The 20,192-nt window shown below is 40.9% G+C and overlaps 1 protein-coding gene across 1 annotated transcript; it reads right to left on the bottom strand.

The window, feature by feature from the left end:
- Window positions 1-169: 169 nt before the first annotated feature.
- LOC128535333 (epithelial cell-transforming sequence 2 oncogene-like) lies at window positions 170-18,198 on the bottom strand. Its single transcript, XM_053509204.1, has 21 exons — window positions 18,070-18,198; window positions 17,850-17,962; window positions 16,607-16,769; window positions 15,801-16,053; window positions 15,494-15,615; window positions 15,313-15,395; window positions 14,666-14,750; window positions 14,291-14,459; window positions 11,307-11,435; window positions 11,127-11,219; window positions 10,658-10,834; window positions 10,377-10,480; window positions 10,152-10,271; window positions 9,336-9,541; window positions 9,014-9,161; window positions 8,785-8,858; window positions 8,543-8,699; window positions 7,306-7,371; window positions 7,071-7,159; window positions 6,108-6,280; window positions 170-822 (listed from the first exon to the last, which is right to left on the bottom strand). Exons 1-21 carry the CDS (start codon window positions 18,196-18,198, stop codon window positions 695-697), a joined length of 2,781 nt encoding a protein of 926 aa, XP_053365179.1. The 3' UTR covers window positions 170-694.
- Between the last annotated feature and the right edge of the window lie 1,994 nt (window positions 18,199-20,192).

Genomic DNA, 20,192 nt, shown 5'->3' with positions numbered 1-20,192 from the left:
TTCCAGTTGAAGCGCTACAAAATTTGAAAAACTCAGGGGGGTAAATACTTATGCAATACACTACAGCTCACTGGGGAGTAACTGAATATTTTCATCCCAGATCTGTAACCAAGATCTCCAGCATTCCTGCACAGAACTACATAAATAAGTACCGTAGTCCTTTCTTTATAGTGTTTACAATAACATTAACAAAGTGACATCACGACCAAACACAACTACTACAGTGATTCCCTTTAAAAAATATGTTTTTCTTTTATCTTTTTTTCCTACTGTATGTATACATGTTAGGACTGTAATACGGAAACATGTTTTCATTTTGCGGTTCTATGAAGAGATGTTCTGTAAGACCACTGATTAAATGTAATAGATGAAAGTGTGATTTTATATAATTTATGGTTACTATGTATAGAATCTTGTCTTGTAAATAAATCGTATTGGTTATTGGTTATCAGTGTACATCCTCTGTGTGTTAAACAAATCATATATCAGCTGCACAGCTATTTCTTTTGGTGTGTGAGAACATTTAAACAACAAGGATCACGTTGTCTTGAACACAATCGAGTGGATTTTACTGTTATGATTACTGCGTTTGCGTCATGCTGGGGATATTTCCATGATGAAGACCTTCTTGTTGAAGATGATGTCCTTGATGCTCTGACCTACTGTAGATGCACATTAAAGATCTACAGCTGCTTTAATTGTGTTTAGCAGCATTTATAGCACTGCTTAAAGCACACATCCACCTGATCTTATCCTCCTCTCTGTCTGTGGCGCAGGTCCACTGGCGGTTTGGGCTCTCCAGGAGGAACGAATTCTGCACATCTGCAAAGGAAGGATTTACATGAAAGAAAGTTCTGTGGTTTCTGATGGTTATTATTACAAGACTGCTTAAATGTCAGACAATCTGTCCAAATAACCACCGGTCGTCTGCATGTGATATCTCCTGCAAAGATGAATAAGATATAAGTTTCATCAGGCTTTTTTTGTATATAGATCTACAAATAGTAGACGGAATAACAAATAGAATAACTAGATTGGTGCTGGATCCATAATTAGGCAGAGTATAGATCCCTGAAAGCTGTAAGACCTGATTAAGTCATATACAGCGCTACCTCTGCAGAAGAATTTAATCTGTTTTGGAGGCGAGTTCTTAAGGCGGAATTTTAAGCAGAAAATCCGTTCCACACACCCAGACATATAAGGCAAATATTACCTATTTACAATACTTATAATCATATTTATTGCACATAAAACAAGCAAAACATTTAGAAAAGACATGTACAGTAAATGAAGTGAAATATGAAATAAATAGACATTAATCCTCACTTAACCTTAATTAATTTATGATTCCTTTTGGCACCGTCTGCTTTTAAAAACAAACTGAAAGCTACTCCCTTTTCTTCTTGCTACCGTCTTTGATAGCATTCTCAGGACCCATGGTGCTGTGTCTTCACTAAATCTTACACAAAATGCAAAAAACCCACAAAAATACATGTAAATTCGTAAGGTGCGGGCCGTTCGTATGCAGGGGCACCACTGTATCAGGAACATGAACCTACTTTAGTAGATGTTTGGAGGATCACCATCACAACACATCTGGAATACTCCTCATTCCACTATCAGGTTCATTCATGTATAAACCAGGATAAACTACAGTACTTCATGGTGGATGGCAAATTACTAGATTACTAGATTTACTATTACTTAACGCACAACATTGGGGACAGCGGTAGCTCAGTGGTTAAGGCATTGGACTACGGTTCGGAAGATCCCAGGTTCAAACCCCACAACCACCAAGTTGCCACTGGTGGGCCCTTGAGCGCGGCCCTTAACCCCTCAACTGCTCAGATGTGTAATGAGATAAGATGCGCTCTGGATAAGAGAGTCTGCCAAATGCCTAAATGTAAACATCACAACATGGTGACACTTTTGCTGAAGTTAGCGGAGGTTGAGAGGCGGAACTGTTGGAAACTGAACCATAGATTACATCTAGAACTCAGAAGCTCAGGTTAGTAAGCTTAAAAAATGCAGGACATCGTTCTGCAAAGCTACAAACAGTCTTATCTCTAAAATCCAAGCTTAATCAAATATTGTTAGGTAAAATGTGTGGAGGCTTCGTGTTTGCAAAATAGAAATACTTTGAGTTTGGAGACAAACCCCATAAAGCTCAGGCATCAGGCCAGTAATTACAAAAGACAGAACGCGATTGGACAATGCATTAAATAAAAGCAAAAACATTTTTCATGGGATCAAAGAAATAAAAGATGTAAACAATTTTACCAAAAAAAAGGCTATACTTTCCAAACCTATAAAATTATGTGTTTTTAATGCAAGCACATGAAAGAGATTTAAGGGAACACAGATAATCAATCAAAAACTATTGCTTTCAAATTGCTTTGTATGTAATGGGCAGGGTCTAAACTAATGAATGAGAAGTTCGTTCCATGAAATTGATAATTAGCACAACATATCGATAAAGGCTATACGGAAAAAAAGGGTAATTTTATTTGGGAAAATGGGGAAGGAAAGGGATAAAGAAGGGAGGACGGAAAGAAAGGGGATGGATGTGCACGTGCAGATCTGGTGGGCAGTGCCCAGGCTGGTGAGCGGTGGGCAGAGTGGCAGTGTGGGCCCGCGTGGACAGCAGCTCCTGCCTCTGTCACTGGGTTGTATCATGAGAACCTCATAATTTTACTTGGACGTTTACTTGTTCAAACAATAAAAATGAGGATATGGGAGCTTTGATGAGGCGATGAGGCAAAATCAGGTTTTTGTTTTTCGAAAATATATTTGTAGCATATACAGGAATAGTAAGAGGTAGCACAGTGGCTTAGTGACCTGATGCCTTGCACCTGCAGGGTCTGGGTTTATTTCCTGACCAGGTTTTATTTATGATTCTGTGTGCTCGGAGTTTGCATGTTCTCATGCTTGGTGGGTTTCCCCCCATTGTTCTAAAACATGCAGATTAGGCTAATTGGTGTTCCCAAAGGGCCCGTAGTGTGTCTGTGTATGTGTGTGTGTGTGTGTGTTTGTGTGCCCTGCAATGTATTGGCCCCCTGTCCCCCACCTCGTGCCCTAGGCTTCCTGGAATAGGCTTCAGGCCCCCTGCAGTATAGATGATGAGTGAGTAATAGTAAGAATATTATTAATTTTATCGGCCATAACAGTGCTTTTGGAAATAATAATTACGTTTAAGGCTCTAAACTGTTACTGATTAACGTGTCACTTCACTTCAATAAATATTAAATTAATAAAAAAGTCTCAATAAAGTACATGCAGTGTCACATGTGCTGTTTAATTAGTCACATGACCAGAGCTATTCACTTCCTGGTTGCACTATGAGAAGATAAAGGGCTGCATCAAAGCTCCCAAACAAAAAGGTTGTTCAAGTGTATTAACAAGAAGATACGACAGAGTTTTGGTACCCGCCATCTCTCAGCTCTCCAGTAATAATATGTGCATTTGAAATGACTTGAGTTTGTTGACTGTGAGCACAGGATGTGTAAACATCTTAAAGATGACCAAAGTAACCAGTGAGGTACTAGTGCATGAAGGTAACGCATCCTTATATGCATGTGGAGTTCATGTTCTAACATTCTACTCTTAACGTTTCAGTTTAAGTCGGGTTCTGGGGATTTAAGGTGTCTTTAGGAAGAGAAGTTGAAAAAAAAAAACAGGTGAAAGATGATCTAAACCAATGAAATGTTCTCGAAAGCAAAGGTCAGTTGTATGGCAGCGCAAATGTTATAAACACGTTACGATATTAATATTTCGATGTATGTTGCACTAAAGTAACAATGCTGAAACACATCCATGGTGGTGGTATTTTTGTCTTTACTCTCACTATTCTATGGGTGTCTCATTCGGATATTTGATACTGTATGTAAAATATTCGCACTAGAACGTGATAGAGCTGGCGGATGCCAGTGGGTTTTAAATGTACCAATAATTGTACTTATATGTAGTAGATGAGGCTCATCCACATGAGCTACAGGATCCCAGCAGAGTGTCTTGTTCCCTAGAGCTCGTCACCATTATATACTGTAAGTAACCCTGAACAAAGACTACAGTAAAAATCAGTGACTCAAACCGGGAATATGACACTAACCTCTGGGCCGTCAAGTCACTTAGAGCTTAATTTATGACTCAAAGCAATTAGTAGGAGCAAAACAACTAAAGGCTTTCTTGAATCCTGGAGACTTGGCTGGGATTTAAACCAGCAACCTCTCCAACCACAGGGAAGGGCTCAAGCACATAAGCTACAGGAAATCATAACATGGGCCTTGTCGCTAGAGCTTTTCACGTTCATATACGTAACCCTGAACGCCAGCTTCTCTTTGAGTCTCAGAAACTCTGCCGCTTAGCACTAACACGTCACAAGACAGGTCCACTGTTGTGCTTATTGGAGTGTTGTTTTAATAACCAACTCAATGCAAGTCAATTATATGCAGAGCAACTCAAGGTACTTTGCATTTTGGAGTCCCAGCTGGGATTTGAACTAGTAACCCCTTAGTAAAGTCTAAGTGCTGATCCACATGAGCTACAGAAACGCTAAATACCAGGTGACACAAAACATGTTGCCTTGTACGTCAGGGATGTGACACACCTGATTATGTGACCCTAACCACCACAGTACTGGACCGTCAAGAAGACTGATCCAATTTCATCTTAATTAATGGCTCAAAGCAATTAGTGGGCGAGACACAGCGCAAGTTTTTTTGTTTTGTTTTGTTTTTTTGCAACCTGGAATCCTGGGTGGGGTTTGAAACAGTTGCCAGATAGAGACAAAGGCACACCCACATGAGCTACAACATTTCATGCTTGCATGCTGTTGCACAGGTTCCACTAACCGCTATACTCCTGCAGGACCAGGCTGTTGTGGCGCTTACTGGAGTTCTGTCTTAATAAATGACTCAAAGCAAGACAATAAAGGGTTTAGCAGGTGAATCCTGAATACAGGATAAAACAGTATAGATGATAAGTGAGCGACACTGGAGGACCAGAAACCAGCCTCAGCGAAATTTCTGTCGAGTCAGTTTGTCACAGCATCACGCAAAACTGGCTGGACAGAAATTAATAAACCTTTGCCAGTACATAGGTGTTTAGTTAAACCTGCACCATAAATGAAATTAAAATGAGTTAAACTATGGGCGTGTCTTAAATCTACCAATAGGCAAAATGTAATATATTTTTTGCAGTACTTGGATATCTGCCTTAACTTTAACCTGCACCATAAGTCTAATCAAAATGTTATGAACAGTTATGTGTGGGATTTAATAATTCACTTTAAAATAATCTACTAATGCGCTACTGTCTCAATGTAAACAAACACCTGCACCAATAGATATTAATTAGAAAAGATAAAGTGAATATTTTGACTGGGATTAGTTCATATTTTCACTTTGGCTGAAATAACAGCGCTGAAGTGGTATAAGTGAATTTTAACACGCTGGAGTGGTTTTAAGACAAAACTTCATCTTTATCCTTTTATCTACTTCTTCCATTTCTCATCTGTGATTCACTCTCCGATTACCGAACAGGGAGTGTATTTGTCTGAGCACCAAAGAAGGACAACTTAGTGTAAACAAGGCGTAAGATACTCAACCTTACAGAATGGGATTTCTTTGTATTAATAAGTTAGACAGAGAGTTCTGCTGTACAGAGAGACACACAGACATGGACGTGGGCTTTAACCTCAAATAATAATAATAATAATAATAATAATATCACTGATTGCATTAACGATCAGCAGATTATTATTAGATTTAACATTTTAACTTTAACTTCTACAAACATCTTTACCTGTCTGCATTCGGTACTAATTCCTAGAATGTCTTGATTTAAACCAGGGCCGTCCCACACCAGACACTTTAACACTGTCACAGGACATCCATTTTCCTTTGTGGCTGATTTTCAGCAATTAATGGATTGTTAAATAGGATTGTCATTAGAATCACTACTGATTTAGGCTAAATCCTGCAAAGCTGCCCCACTCCGTCTATTTTACACCAAGTGATCGATGGCTCCAATGGCGTGGGCCAGGAAAGTAAAAAAAAAAAAAAAGAGAAACTTTAAAAACAGTTGGGACGCTTTCTTAGTATACTTACACTTCGTGTCCAGTACGTCAGAGACGGCGAGGCTGTGCAGGCTTACAGACGCCAGGAATGTGTGAGATGTGTTCACTGCCAGACTGAAGGGTGCATGAGTCTCTCGTTTCTCAGTCAGCACCACAACATCATTAAACAGGAACAGTCCCAGCTCCTTAACACACTCGTACATCCTGACAGGAGGAGAGACTTTTAGATGCAAACTTCCTTGCTTCATTACTGATACATACAGTATTAGGGCCGTCCATATTAATGCATTAACACAGGATTAGTCTAGAAATTTTAACGCATTACTATTTTAACGCAAATTAATCATATGACCAAGTTGGACCCTAATGGCTCACCATAATGTTGGAAGAGTTACCCAGCTGTGTGTGATAACGGTACGTTTAACATGGACAATAATACGACTGAGACTGAGACTGAGACGACATCACCAGGTGTGCCGAACAGCAAGTTTCATTATAAAAAGGTTCTAAATGGAAGCTGTGTGTTCGAGCTGCCTTAAACGGAAACTATTTTTTAAAGACGACATTAAATGTAAGATGTGTGAGTGGTGGCTCGGGTGGCTACGGCTCTAGGTTGCTGATTTTCAAACCTGAGGATCCGGGTTAAAGCCCCGCCCTCAATGGGTTGCCACGCCCCCCATACTTCCCAACCACTTGGTCCCATTTGAGAGATCTTAATTAAACATTTGATATTATAAAACTGCACAATCTGCTTCCTCTAACCAGTTTGTCAGCTATTTCTTTATTTCTACACTGAGCGTTTGTAATACAAGTAAATCTGAGTACATTGTGACAGTGATTAACTAGATTTAAATTATTTATTTTATATATATATATATATATATATATATATCAGATTGCTATGTTGAAACAGGAAGACACTTGAAAGCACCCCTGCTGTGCCTGGAGAGTGTTGCCTGTTACCTGATCTGTGTAAGGAAGCTGTCAGTTGTACCTGAGTGACGGAGAAACGTCTTCACTGATGCAACTCAGTAATGCCGCATCCTGCTTGGTGATCAGATATCGGCCTCCCTCCTGTAGATTCTAACACAATAGATTTATCTCAGTGTAATTGTGTCCAGGCGCTCTTTGTGTACACTTGATGTTTCAGTTATCAGAAATGCTAATGATCTTTATCAGACCAGGAGAACCCGATCCTCTTCATGAATAATTGTAACAGTGCGACTCACTGGGCAGCTCTGAATGATCTTCTGCACTTCCAGTATTTTCTCCTCCTGATTCGAACTTTTTTTCAACTGAAACAGTAAAAAAATTGTAGAATTATTATTATAATCCTTTTTTTTTTAAAGAATACTTTGATTTATGTAGTTAAAGGTAAAGGCACCCTGAAACACTACATACTGTATGGTTAAATTCAAATATACAGTATGTGCTGTACTAATTTGATCATCTACGATGGTGTTAATGCCATCTTTAAAGCTTTTAAAGCTGATTTGTTTCAGCAGAAGGTGCAGCTCAGCCTGGAGGACTGAAGCTCTGAACCAATGTGAATAAATATAGAAATGCATTAACTAATATAAAAAAAGATCCTATAACAATCACTATGCAATTCCTTCAGGGTGAGTTTTCCCTTTAATACGAGGCGCGTTCAAGCCAAAATGGGACTTTTGATGACAGAATAACAAAGCTCTGAAAGTAAAATCTCCCTTTATGTCTCTCTATAATCCCCTGATACACTAATGCACTTATCCCAGTGTCTCACTAGAGCTTGGACACCATCAAGGGAGAAAGTTTTCTCAGTACGCCTGAGCCATGATCGGACTGCCTGCTTCACACCCAAAACGCCGGCCTTCCAGGAACTCCTTTAATGGCGTTTCCAAATTTGTGGCAAAGGCTTGGAGCGAGGTGAGGACTGTATGGAGGCGTGGCGATAACTCCCAGCCGAGTTCCTGTAATGCGCAAGTTGGTGACGTTGATTTTCAAGGAGCAGGTGTTCCACTCGCTGAACGTTAACAAGAACAACTACAGAGAGCGTACGGCCTTCTTAAAAATGTTTGCACTGTTCAAATGTTTTACTGCGGCTAAGAATCTCATCAACGTCCTGTGCTTGAAGTCTTCTGTAAATGTCAATCACTTTTAACCCCTTCATTCACTAGAAATTATCACAAGTCCCAGTTTGACTTGAACGGCCCTCGTATGTACAATATCTTTTTGTATATGGAAAAAAAGTTTCAAGGAAATCTGTAAAAAAATATATATATAGCCGAGTCAGCCAAAAAACGTAAACACACTTGTATAAATATTTTAATACTAAATTTATTAATATACTGTATGTTATAGATTGTATATATACTGTATAAATATATATATATATAATGTTATATTAATATAATATACATCATACTGTTTTTCCTTTCCTAAAGGTGTGTAGAGATTTTTTGGGCGGACTATATATAAAAGGGTTACCTTCTTGATAAAGTTCCCATAATTCCATAGTGTGTTTAAAGCCGATGATACGTGTGTGTGATCAGGGTGTTCAGGTGGTGTGTTTAGCATCAAAGACTGCAGCAAAGTCACGTATTCCTCCACCCTTCCCGAGGGACTTAGAAACAGCTCCTGGAGACTGGGGGCAGAAATCGAACACAAGATGAAGCTGCAGTTGTAAAGCTTTTAGTTTCATGATTAGACTGATTTCAGCGTTACTGTACCTTAACATCCGAGTAGCAGAGGTCCGGCTGTTTCTCTTTAGAAAAGCTCGAAATACAGGAAGCACCTCTTTGCACTACAAAGCAAGAAGGTGAGCCAAACACGACACAACTGAAGTTGGTTCTATCTTCACTTACATCGCTCAGGACATTCACGGCAATTTTGCTTTACTGAACAAAGGTTTATTTATTTATTTATTTATTTAATCAGGGTTACAGGGCACCTTCCCACCTTATCTATGGTCCTGATAGCAGTGGAGTAGTTGTTGAAAAAGTTGGTGTATGCCCGTAGTTTGCCACAGAATCTGATAAACACGTCACCGACACACTGCACAGGACTCCACCGCCTCGACCTCTCTGTGAGGTCCTGCAGGAAAACACTAGCATCCACACACCACGTAAAAACAAGCGTTATAACACAGAAAGGGCATAAGGGATTAACAGAGAGAGAAAATTTCCAATATGAATCTAAAATTCATTCATTTAGTTGTAGAATGTTTGTCCTTACTGGCATTAATCATTAAAAAAAACTGACATATCTCAAAACTTTTTACTTATTGGCTTCAAGGATGTCCAGGATGGGATTAAAGAGCATCACGAGATTGGCGGAGCTGATTATAGCTCGGTTGGAGTCGAGAGCAGCTCGTAGTGGGAGGTAGTACACGGTGTGTACGGCCTGCAGCAGACGCACGTAAGCGTTCTCACTGTTCAGCAGCTCCATAAACACGGCACGACGCCGGTCCGCTTCTCCCAGCAAACTCTAAATAAAATAGAGAACACAAAAAACACTAATTTAAACCTGCATTTCAGCCTCTCTCTCTGGCCACTTTATTAGGAACACCTGTAACCCTTTCTGATGCAAGCACTTCGTGTAAACTCTTGCAGTTACACTCAGTTACATCAAATTCTTTAAGTAATGATGTTTCCAGTTTTAAGTAAACAGAACTACAAGTTTTTGAGTTTGTTTAAATATTGTTCCTTTACTTGCATTATTGAGGAGCCTAACTCATTTTTTTAAGTTGTTGCAAATCAGGTCTTTGGGCTGCTCGGCTTTATCTGGGCTCGGGACCGGCACTTCATCCAGTTGTTGGGAATCGAACCCGGGCCTTTCACATGGCAGGCGAAACACCTACCACTGAGCCACCTGTTGCCCTGATGACGTCAGACACAAAATCGCTAGTCTGAAGGATTTTAAGTTGGTGGAACTTTAAGGTGACAGTAACTGTACAATACTCATCAATTTCTATTAATTTGAACTGATTGTAATTATTTAAGTTAACAGGACTCAATATGTTTAATTACATTGAGCATTAGGGTTTACAGTGTGTATGTGAGTGTGTGTAAATCCCCACGCACATACAGTACAGTACCTTTGGGACCTCGTGCTTCATACTGTAAGTTCTGCTCTCTGTTAAAACCTCGGATTTTTTCACAGCGCCATCCACATTCTTCCTTAGTAGGAATTTTCCCAAGAACTCCAGCGGATTCTCCTCCAATATAATAAAACCAGCACATACGATAAGTGGTGCAGGATGACTTTAAAGGGTTGATTTTGAATATACAACAGCTTAAATATGTAAAGACACTTTACTTACTGTTGTTTCTTTGAAAAGTGCCACAAGACCCTCAATTACAACCTGCATAACGTCTGAGTTAAGCCTCACAACGGGCAAGTTTATATGATCCCAAAGGAACAGACCTGTGGGACAAAAGCATCGAAGCGCTGTAATAACGTTTGCAGCAAGTTAATAAAAGTGGTTTTACATTTTAGCTACGGAAATATGAATGAGACGGTGTACTGATGCTCCAGACATCTCTTCGCCCTCTGGCTTCACCCCGTGCACAGCTCATACACGTCACCTTCATCCAGACGTACCAAGGGTGCGGCCTCTTGTCTCGTTACTCAGGATGTGCAGCTGTGGTTCCAGTTGTTTCCTCAGAACCTGGAGTGTCAGCTCTATCCATTCCGCCTGCCTGCACCATGATACCAAGGGTTCTTCACTCAGGTACAGCAGCGGAGGGAGGTCACCATCCCCCAACCATTCACTCAGAACTGACACAGACACACAACAAGATTTTAATTCGACCAAGCTCAGGGAGAACATGTAAACTCCATGCACACGGACCAGCAGGCAGGAATCAAACGTATGTTAATCCATTCAGTTTTACACTTCTAAAATTACATCTTTAGATCACTAAGGGGAAATACTGTACACTGGAAAGGAAAAAAAAAACCTGAGATGACATGATGAAGAACCTTCATACAGGAACCAGATACAAAAGGGAACCCATTCTCTTCTGGGTACCACGATGCAGTGATGAATAATAAAGAGGTTGATACTCACTGTGCTGGTACGAGCCGGTGCAGATTCCCGTAGGAACCCTGACGCTCAAACCAGTCAGCGTGGACAGTCTGTTTATTAGCGCCATCCCTGCAACTAAAAACAGACCTTTTTAACTAATGGTTTTTCTACAGTTTTACCGTAAACACTAACACGTGCATGGGGTTTGGACTGAACACACACCAGAAGCAGCCAGAGGCACAAAAATGTTGAGAGAGCCCGCTTCTGATGCAGGTACCACCCAGCCAGAGAGCTTCTCCCAAAATGTTCTCACATCAGGGTTTAGGATGCTCTTCTCTGTGATGCTCAGACCTGTAGGCAGTGAACAGAAATCAGGTTTATTCTTGGTTAACTGTCAGTTAAGTAATTAACTACACACTATATATATATAACAATATAATATATACAACAACAATATGCAGAAGCTATAATTCCGTGTTCAGGTTACATGTGTACAATAATAGCTAATATTGATCCTGCACATGGTGTAACACTGGTGTCACAGGCTTCTCCGATCCACTTCAACAGTCTCCTCTTAATCTCAAGTCATTACTTGCCTTGGTAGTGTTCAATTGTATTGGCACCTCTAGGTGTTAGAGGTTTCCAACCTGCTTTCCTTGAGCTTCTTCAGCTACTTAGTTATCTCCAGTATCTTGCCTTTCTTGGCTTACTGGTTTTGGTATGCGCTTGTGTGGTGGCTTTGGCGTTTCCCATTCCTGTGATGTTCCCTTCCACTATTACGGTCATGAAAGTACAGTATGTGCGAGCATTAACAATTATGTAGAGTTTGTTTGCTTATTATTTATCCCATAATAAACTCATTCTGACAAAAGATTCTGACCTAGCATGATGTTTCACCGACTGAACCAGGAATAAATATTGTAGCAGGATCTGTACAATTACGCAATTATTATTTTACGCCAATAAATGAATTACTGATTGTTAGTATTAGAGGGATTGAATAGGTACAGGAATCACCAGGGATCACCCGATACAATATTGTGGCGTGGGCGGGGCGGCGGCTGACGACCAGCATGCCTTGCGGGAATGTCGGTGTGTTCACCATGATGGGGAGGGGTGTTTGGGTTGGTGGCTTCGGCCCTGTTTGTGTGAGTAGGGTGTGACGTGTTAAATGTGCTCTAGTTCAAGCTAGTGCTGAATTGGATGTAGGCTCCTGAGTGAAGGTGCTGCTCATTCCTTACATGCTGTGTGCTTAATAAAGTACTCCCAGCCATTGCATTGGGTAGCAAATAAGCTCACTCGTCTCTCCAGCATTCTTCCCGGCGTAAAAACGCTACATTGGTGTCAGAAGTGGGATGGAGAATAACGGGTTCGAGCGCACAAAGGAGGACCTTCTAAAAATCCAAGCGGGCCGCCGAGTAGCGGAGCGACTACTCGCGCAGAAGAAGCGTTTTCCTGGTGGAGCTAGCGCGAGCACACCACGTCAACCAACGGGGAGTGGGAAGCAGAAAATCCCGGCGCTGGATCTCGGGGCGGAGGCTGGCGCTGCGCAAGCGCCGGAGCAAGATACAGCTCCGTGCGCTGTTAGCCGGCAAAGCGACCTGCCGCTGCGCGAGACATCGCTTCCGAGATTCCGCGACGACGCCGAGGCCAGGGACCGCCGGACTACCACTGCAATCTTCTCAGGCCTGAGGGACAGCCAGACTACCGCTTCAACGTTCTCAGGCCTGAGGGACAGCGTACACCAGCAGCCGCTAAACTAGCGCCGGGTGGACGGTTGGGGAGCCCCGCGGGGCTTTACATCGACTGTGTGCCGGACGGCGTCTTACTGCGGGCGCTCGTGGGCACCGGCTCCACTGTTTCCCACGGGTTGTGGAACTGTAAACCGCTCATCGCCAGGCAGAAGGGCCTCGCGGGCACCGCTGCAAGACTTTTGGGTGGGGGCACCTATGGGGCGAATGGGCGTGGACACTTACAGCCAGCTCGGCTCTCCGATGTCATCTACCGGGTGCGGTTGGCAGGGCGGGCACGAGTTTTGCTCCACCGGGACCGTCTTGCGCCTTACCAGCCGCACGCCGGGGAAACATCGAACTATGTGGAGGCCGGACCGCCTCAGGACTACATTCGCGTTCATCCCTCACCTGCCAAAGGACGCTGGCGTTCCCAGCGCCGACCGCCTCCACGCCTTCAAGGCAAAGTTCATCATGGTGACCAGGGACGGTCACAGCTCGGGTGGGGGCAGTGTGGCGTGGGCGGGGCGGCGGCTGACGACCAGCATGCCTTGCGGGAATGTCGGTGTGTTTACCATGATGGGGAAAGGTGTTTGGGTTGGTGGCTTCGGCCCTGTTTGTGTGAGTAGGGTGTGACGTGTTAAATGTGCTCTAGTTCAAGCTACTGTAGTGCTGAATTGGATGTAGGCTCCTGAGTGAAGGTGCTGCTCATTCCTTACATGCTGTGTGCTTAATAAAGTACTCCCAGCCATTGCATTGGGTAGCAAATAAGCTCACTCGTCTCTCCAGCATTCTTCCCGGCGTAAAAACGCTACAATATTATTACGATACCCAGGTGCCGATTCGATTCTGATTTTTTATAAATATCCTGATTTTGTTGTTTAGATTTCTTTACAAGTCTAGATAAACGTAACGAATAATTTGCTCCTATCCCAGCTGCTGTGCCAGTGTGTGAATAGTTTAGCGTGCACCACCTGCAGGATCATAGAGGAACTGCACCATTTTACAGTCTCAAATGAAAACATACACGATAAACATAAAAAAAAATTCTTAAAAAATACATTTTCGATGAATTCTCACACAAAAGAATACCAATACGTAACTAAATAGATTTTTCCTCCCCATCTCCAGCATTTAATATGAGTATTACATTGTGACTGTATCACCAGCTTTAATACTATTAATTGTTTATTAATTTATTTTAATTAGTTTTTCTAATGTCATCCCAAAACAGCTCTTTAACTTCTTTAGGAAAAAGGCAAATGCAAGACCTTTTAATAAACTCCATTCTATTAAGGATGAATTTTATATTTACTGCAATAAACAAATGTACAGTGTATGTGAGAGCCATGTGATTGCTATGTATGTAATGTATTCATGTGGGTGAATTAAGCCCGTGAAAAAGCATTTAGGTTAAAACAGACCAGTTTGGCATGCACACCACCCCAGACATCATCACGACTAGAGACACAGCACCTTCGATAAGGTGAACCTCTTCAGAGTTTCCTTCGGCTATGATTCCAACGCTCTGTACGGCTCTGCCCTTTATAGCTCTCTCAGCCAGACAGAGAAGAGCCTCTAACGTCATCCCGCTGTAGTCGTATAACAATGGCACCACGTTGACCAGAGCTCCACAGAGCAACATCTGAAACAGAAGTAAGAGTGTGTAGAGTGGTAGACGTCCATATTAATATATTTATTCATTTATTCATCAGTAACTGGGTAGAGCCACGATGGATACACAGATATACCGCAGGGGCACTGAGCATGGACATTTTTAATTAACCGTCCAAAGGGATAAATAATTTAGGATTGCACATGTGTTTTTTTTTTTTATAAAAAAGATTTTACCTCATATGCAGGAAGTCTGGATGACAGAAGCAGTAGGTGGGATGGAGGGTGATTAAAGGAGCTGGTGCATGACTGTAAGTGTGAACTGCAAGAAAACACCTGCATTGTGATCATTTAATTTCACTAACCAAAGACTTAATGGCAGAGATCCGGGCCCGTATTAACGAAGCATCTCAGAATCACTCCTAGGAATCGCACTCAAAGTTCATTTAGGACTGAAAATCTCCCTAGCTCAGAGTAGGACATCTATGAAGCCGTAAAGTCGGCTGCACTTTTCAGTGGGTGTAGTAGAGGTAGATGTAATAAAGAAACAATTAAAGGAGAATTCTTCCATTCTCTTTTCTCTAAACATTAAGAGTGAGTAGGCGGCATTAGTGCCACCAGAAAAGCATCAATGCCCCCAGAGCTAACCCACATTTTGGTAGAGGTACAGGTAGGAGTGATTTCCTACTTTAAGAATGTTGAAAAGTAGCCCTAACTTCTACACCTATAAGAAGGTCCAAAATTGCATCACTCTGGGAATTTTTGGCCACTTTTTGAGCGATTTCCTACACTGAGACGCTTAGTAAATGTGGGCTCTGTTGTTACAACACTAAAAATGGCCTAAAACAAATGTGACACATGAGTGAGCGGATGCTGTTACTGACTTCATTGCTAAGGTGTTCATCGAGTTGGTAGCAAGTGATGTCTGAAGTTGAAGGCTCTGCCGCGTCTCTAATCGACACTTATCCTTAATAGAAATAAGCACATCATTATAATACTGTACTTTCACCTGCAACAGGTGTGATATTGTATTGTTGTTTAATGGTATATGATGTGTTATCTTACCCCTAGCTGGACGAGACTGATAGTACGACTGAGAGGCAGGAGGCTGGATTTCTGTCTCATACTGCTTGCATATGTTGCTTTTGAGTTGGTTAACCACGCCCTCCTGTTCTTCAGATCAGCTTCTGTTAAGATTCGCAAAAAAAAACAAAAAAAACCACCCATAATCTAATCTTTAACACGATATTACAATACATACAATCATTTATCAATCACACATCAATAGTGCAATCTGGGCAAAAAAACATGCATTCTGTGTATCATCATGTCACTATAAAAGCTATTACTATAAGAAATGCCTTCAGCTCACTTTTATGCTCTACAATCTTCTCGCAGATGGTTCGTCTGATTAGCGATTCTGTTCGTTTCTCTTCTTCCTCTTCCGATTCAGGCAGCGGTTCATTCAGGGTACCATAGATGTCCGCTGCTTTCCGTGGAGACAAGAAATCCAGGTTGCAAGCGCAAGCAACATAGTGTTTCTTCCAGGCACCATATTCGTTGTCGGATGTTCCGTAGGTGAGAAACCAGCCCTGACGGATACACTTTGGAGCCCAAAGGCAATCCTGAGGAATAACACAAGAGGTAGCACTCTGGTCTTATATGTGACCATTTCATAATCCTTTATTTGCAATCATGCATATGAATCACTTTTATAATCAAATGCGTTTACATATAAAGCACAGCTTCACTTGACATTGCAGAGGATAAATGCGTGAGTTTTAGGATATCCTTTACGCATAGCCTTCCCTATACAGGGTGGGTGAAGTGTAAGCATTACAAAAATGGTAATAAAATCCATATTTTTATTAAAATTTATTAAAACAAACTGTACATGTAATTTATTACATAGAAAAATGAAAGCAAATCTTTTAATTTTAACTTAGACACCGGTGACGTGGACCAGTTTTCTCAAACGGCCGGGAATAGCGCTTCAGTGAAACTAAAGTTCTATAACCATTAAATATTGCCTAGTTCATTTTCACCAACCTAGTAGAATTACCGGCTTAATCTAGCTCATATATAAGGTTAGCGCTTGTTGATACTATGTGACTATGGATCTGTTGTGACATATGATTTATCATGATTTATAAAAGTGCTTTAGTAAGCAATAGTCACCTGCTCGGATAGGAACCTCCAGTGCCAGCAGACCTGAGCTGCAGCACACAAGTCCATAGGGTTCAGGAAGGACAGGATGTACAGGGACAGCGCCCGCGGCAGCACCGTGGTGAAGTCCAGCGTCACAACTGGAGCAGATTTAATAAAGTGGGCACTGATGGATCTGAGTTAGAAAGTAAGTGTGAGAGTTTACTCTGTATTTAGCACCAACATAAAAAAAAATCCAGAGACTATAAAGAGAAAAGTATGTGGACACCTGGCCAATTTGCTTGTTTAATTTTCCATTTCAGGATGCTAATATGGAGTTGCTCCTATCATTTTTCTGCGCTATACTGTCTAGGATCATATAACACCATTTTTTATGATACTTAATGACTCGTATCTCATGATCCATGCTTCGTTTTTTTTGGAACTATGCATACATATAGTATTGTATATTTTTATCAGATAAAAAAACATTTGCTAAATTATAAAGAAATGTTGCTTGAAATAAAGCACTTTTTGAAAAATAAATGAATAACTTTTTTTTTCAAAACAAAATCTGTAGTGTCCGTAACCATGTCAAATTCATGCTGCAATATCTTAACAATTTTGTATTTTAAAATAATACACCTTTCCAGGTTTATGTTTATGTGAAATCTAAATTGGCCAAATTTTATCTGAATAACTGGATCATTATAAAATGATAAAGATCATTAAAAAAATTAAAATGTAAAAAAGTTACGGAAAAATAAAAGTGCATGAAATTGTCTTAAGCAAATAGATTTCTTTTTATCTGATAAAAATATAAACGGTTATACATGTTTACAAAAAACGAAACATGGATCAGGAGATAAGAAGCGTAAAGTATAATAAAAAAAATGGTGTCATATGGTCCTATCTGAAAATTCACTTTTTCACCTATACAGTAGGGGTTAGCACTGTCGCCTTGCACCTCAGGGTCTGTGTGTGTGTGTGTGTGTGTGTGTGTGTGTGTGTGTGTGTGAAGTTTGCATGTTCAAGCACGGGGGTTTGGTGACTTTCCTCTGGGTTCCCTGGTTTCCCCCAGAGTCCAAAGACATACTGATTGGGCTAGCTGGCGTTCCCAGTGTGTAGTGTGTGTGTGTGTGTGTGTGTGCCCTGTGATGGATTGGGCCTTTAGACTTGTGTGATGGCCTTGAGGCCCCCCCGCGAGCCTGTATACAGGATAAAGCGGCGTCCACATACTTTTGGTCATATGGTATAGAAGTCTGGAATGATTTACCTGAGCTGAGACTTGGAGCATCTTCTTAACAATAACTGGAAAACATGTTTGCGCTGCACATCTGTCCAGAGGTCAAACCAGTGCAGAATGAGGGTCAGTCTCTCCTGAAACAGCTGCGCACTTTACCGTTACACACCTGAGCTCAACTCCCAGTCACGTGATTATGATTATTATTATTATTATTATTAACAGGTTAAACACGGTGTATTAACTCACTCACCTGTTGGTTGGAAAGTTGGTTCGTTAGAGGAGTCCAGGCACTAAAGCGCGTGCCCGCGGCTCCGGAGCTGGACGGCGTGTGTGCGCGCGCTGCGACACGGGGACCGCGGCGGGACGGGCACGCGCTCATTCTCACCCGAGTTACACTTGGACAAACATCTGATAACTGCGTTATGTCCGTGTGCTGAGACTGAGACCCTACAGCTGGACTCTTCTGCAGTTTAAAGGCGTTGAACTGTGTGTGTGTGTGTGTGTGTGTGTGTTCGCGGTGTGTGTGTGTGTGTGTGTGCCCTGACCGCCCCGAGCCTCTGTCCTCACACCGTCTCCTAAGAGACCGAGTAACAGAAAAGAAGGAGTCAGACTGGAAAGTAAAAAAAAAAAAAAAAATCTGAGTCTCAGCAAATCGAGTCGATTAACCAGAAGAGTCACGTGTTCAGTTCTTTATTTCTGCCCAAACATGGTATTAGTGCTGAAAAGTCTCTCACTTATAGCTGGAAAAGTCAACTTTTTATATGCTTCATTTTTTGTAAATATTTATACACATTTATATTTTTATCAGATAAAAAAGAAACACATTTGCTAAATACAATTTCACGCCCTTTTATGTTTTAGTAACTGTAACTTTTTTTGAATTCAAATGTTTCAATGATCTTAACTGTCATTCAGATGAAACTTGATGACCAGATGAGAAAGTGTTATTCTAAAATCTAAAATCTTTATAGATAAAGTGTCACAACATGAATTTTACATGGTTACGGACACTACTATTATTTGTTTCTTAAGCTTTTACCAAAAGCTAATTTAAGCAATAATTGTGGCAGGTCACATGCTTCTAGAAGCATACACCAATTTTAGTATCAATACTCAAAGAAATATGAATCATTTGCATTTTCAATTATTATTGCTATACTGTATATTTGTGGCAAATATAAAATCATCTCTTTAAAACGGCTTAGGTTAGCAACTTATAATTTTTTTAGGTAAGCAAAGTTGGTCACTTCCACACTGCATAAACTTCAGAAGTAGCTTCTTCAATACACACATTTTCTGTATTATACAGTATGTACAATAATTAAAAAAAAAAAACATTAGCGCCACTACTGTGTTTTGGTTGTTTAAGAAAATGTTGAGACACATTATAATTTTTATATAATTAATTATTATAATTATTAGTAGTAGTAGTGGTATTTCAGGAATGTATACAAAATAAAACCTCTAAACAACTGTGGGTGTTTATTGAGCACCTCCTAGACACCTCAAAGGAACCTTAATGAGAGCTTGTATAATAATAATAATAATAATAATAATAGTTTAAATGTCTCCACAATTATCTGTCTCCACTGTTTAACACGTTGTGACTATTCCTGCTGTGGCCATCGCTACACTCGATTTATTAGCTTTACGCATTCAGTTGACCTCCTTCATCATTTAGTTTTCCAGTACGCCAGTCACATGCCAGAAATCTATGCAAACATTAGAACATTTTCTGGAACAAGCAGTTCCTGCTTAAAAATAACTACATCAGACAGTTTGTTAACTTCTCTAACACAATCGAATCCATATCTTGAGCAAATCCAACTACAACGTCGTGTTATAGTCTGTTCAAAGCTTGCTGTATGTCTGTGCATGCTCTTTAGATGTTTGCTTGTACTAGTACTTGTCTGAAGTTTTCATGGGATAAAGTGATAAAAAATGTATTTTAAAGGACCCATATTTTACTAATTCTTTAACAAGTTAACCCAGGTCTCAGACATCCTCGAAAATGTGTTGATGCTCCAGCTCTCTCAAATAATGCACTTTTCATATCTGAGACCTTTCATACATTTATTTAACTTCTCCACAGGCCTGTTCTAGACACAAGGCTCATCCCTCCAGAGAACAGCAGAGCTGAGCAACATCGTTTTCTTCATTGTTGTTTAACAGTGGTCTTATATGAGGTCACAACAGAGGGGGGAAATCTAATTGGCCTGTTTAACCCCCTGGCCAGTACATGGGCATTGGCGGTTCAGGGGTAGGTTTCTCACCTGCCATGAAGTCCCAAGTCTGAATAAAATAGGAGGATTCGGTCAGGAAGACCGTCCAGTGTATAAGCTCAGTCCCATCAGTAGTATATTAACTGTATTT

This window comes from Clarias gariepinus, chromosome 13, assembly GCF_024256425.1.
Source record: "Clarias gariepinus isolate MV-2021 ecotype Netherlands chromosome 13, CGAR_prim_01v2, whole genome shotgun sequence".
NCBI lineage: Eukaryota > Metazoa > Chordata > Actinopteri > Siluriformes > Clariidae > Clarias > Clarias gariepinus.
This window is presented reverse-complemented; position numbering and strand designations above follow the sequence as displayed.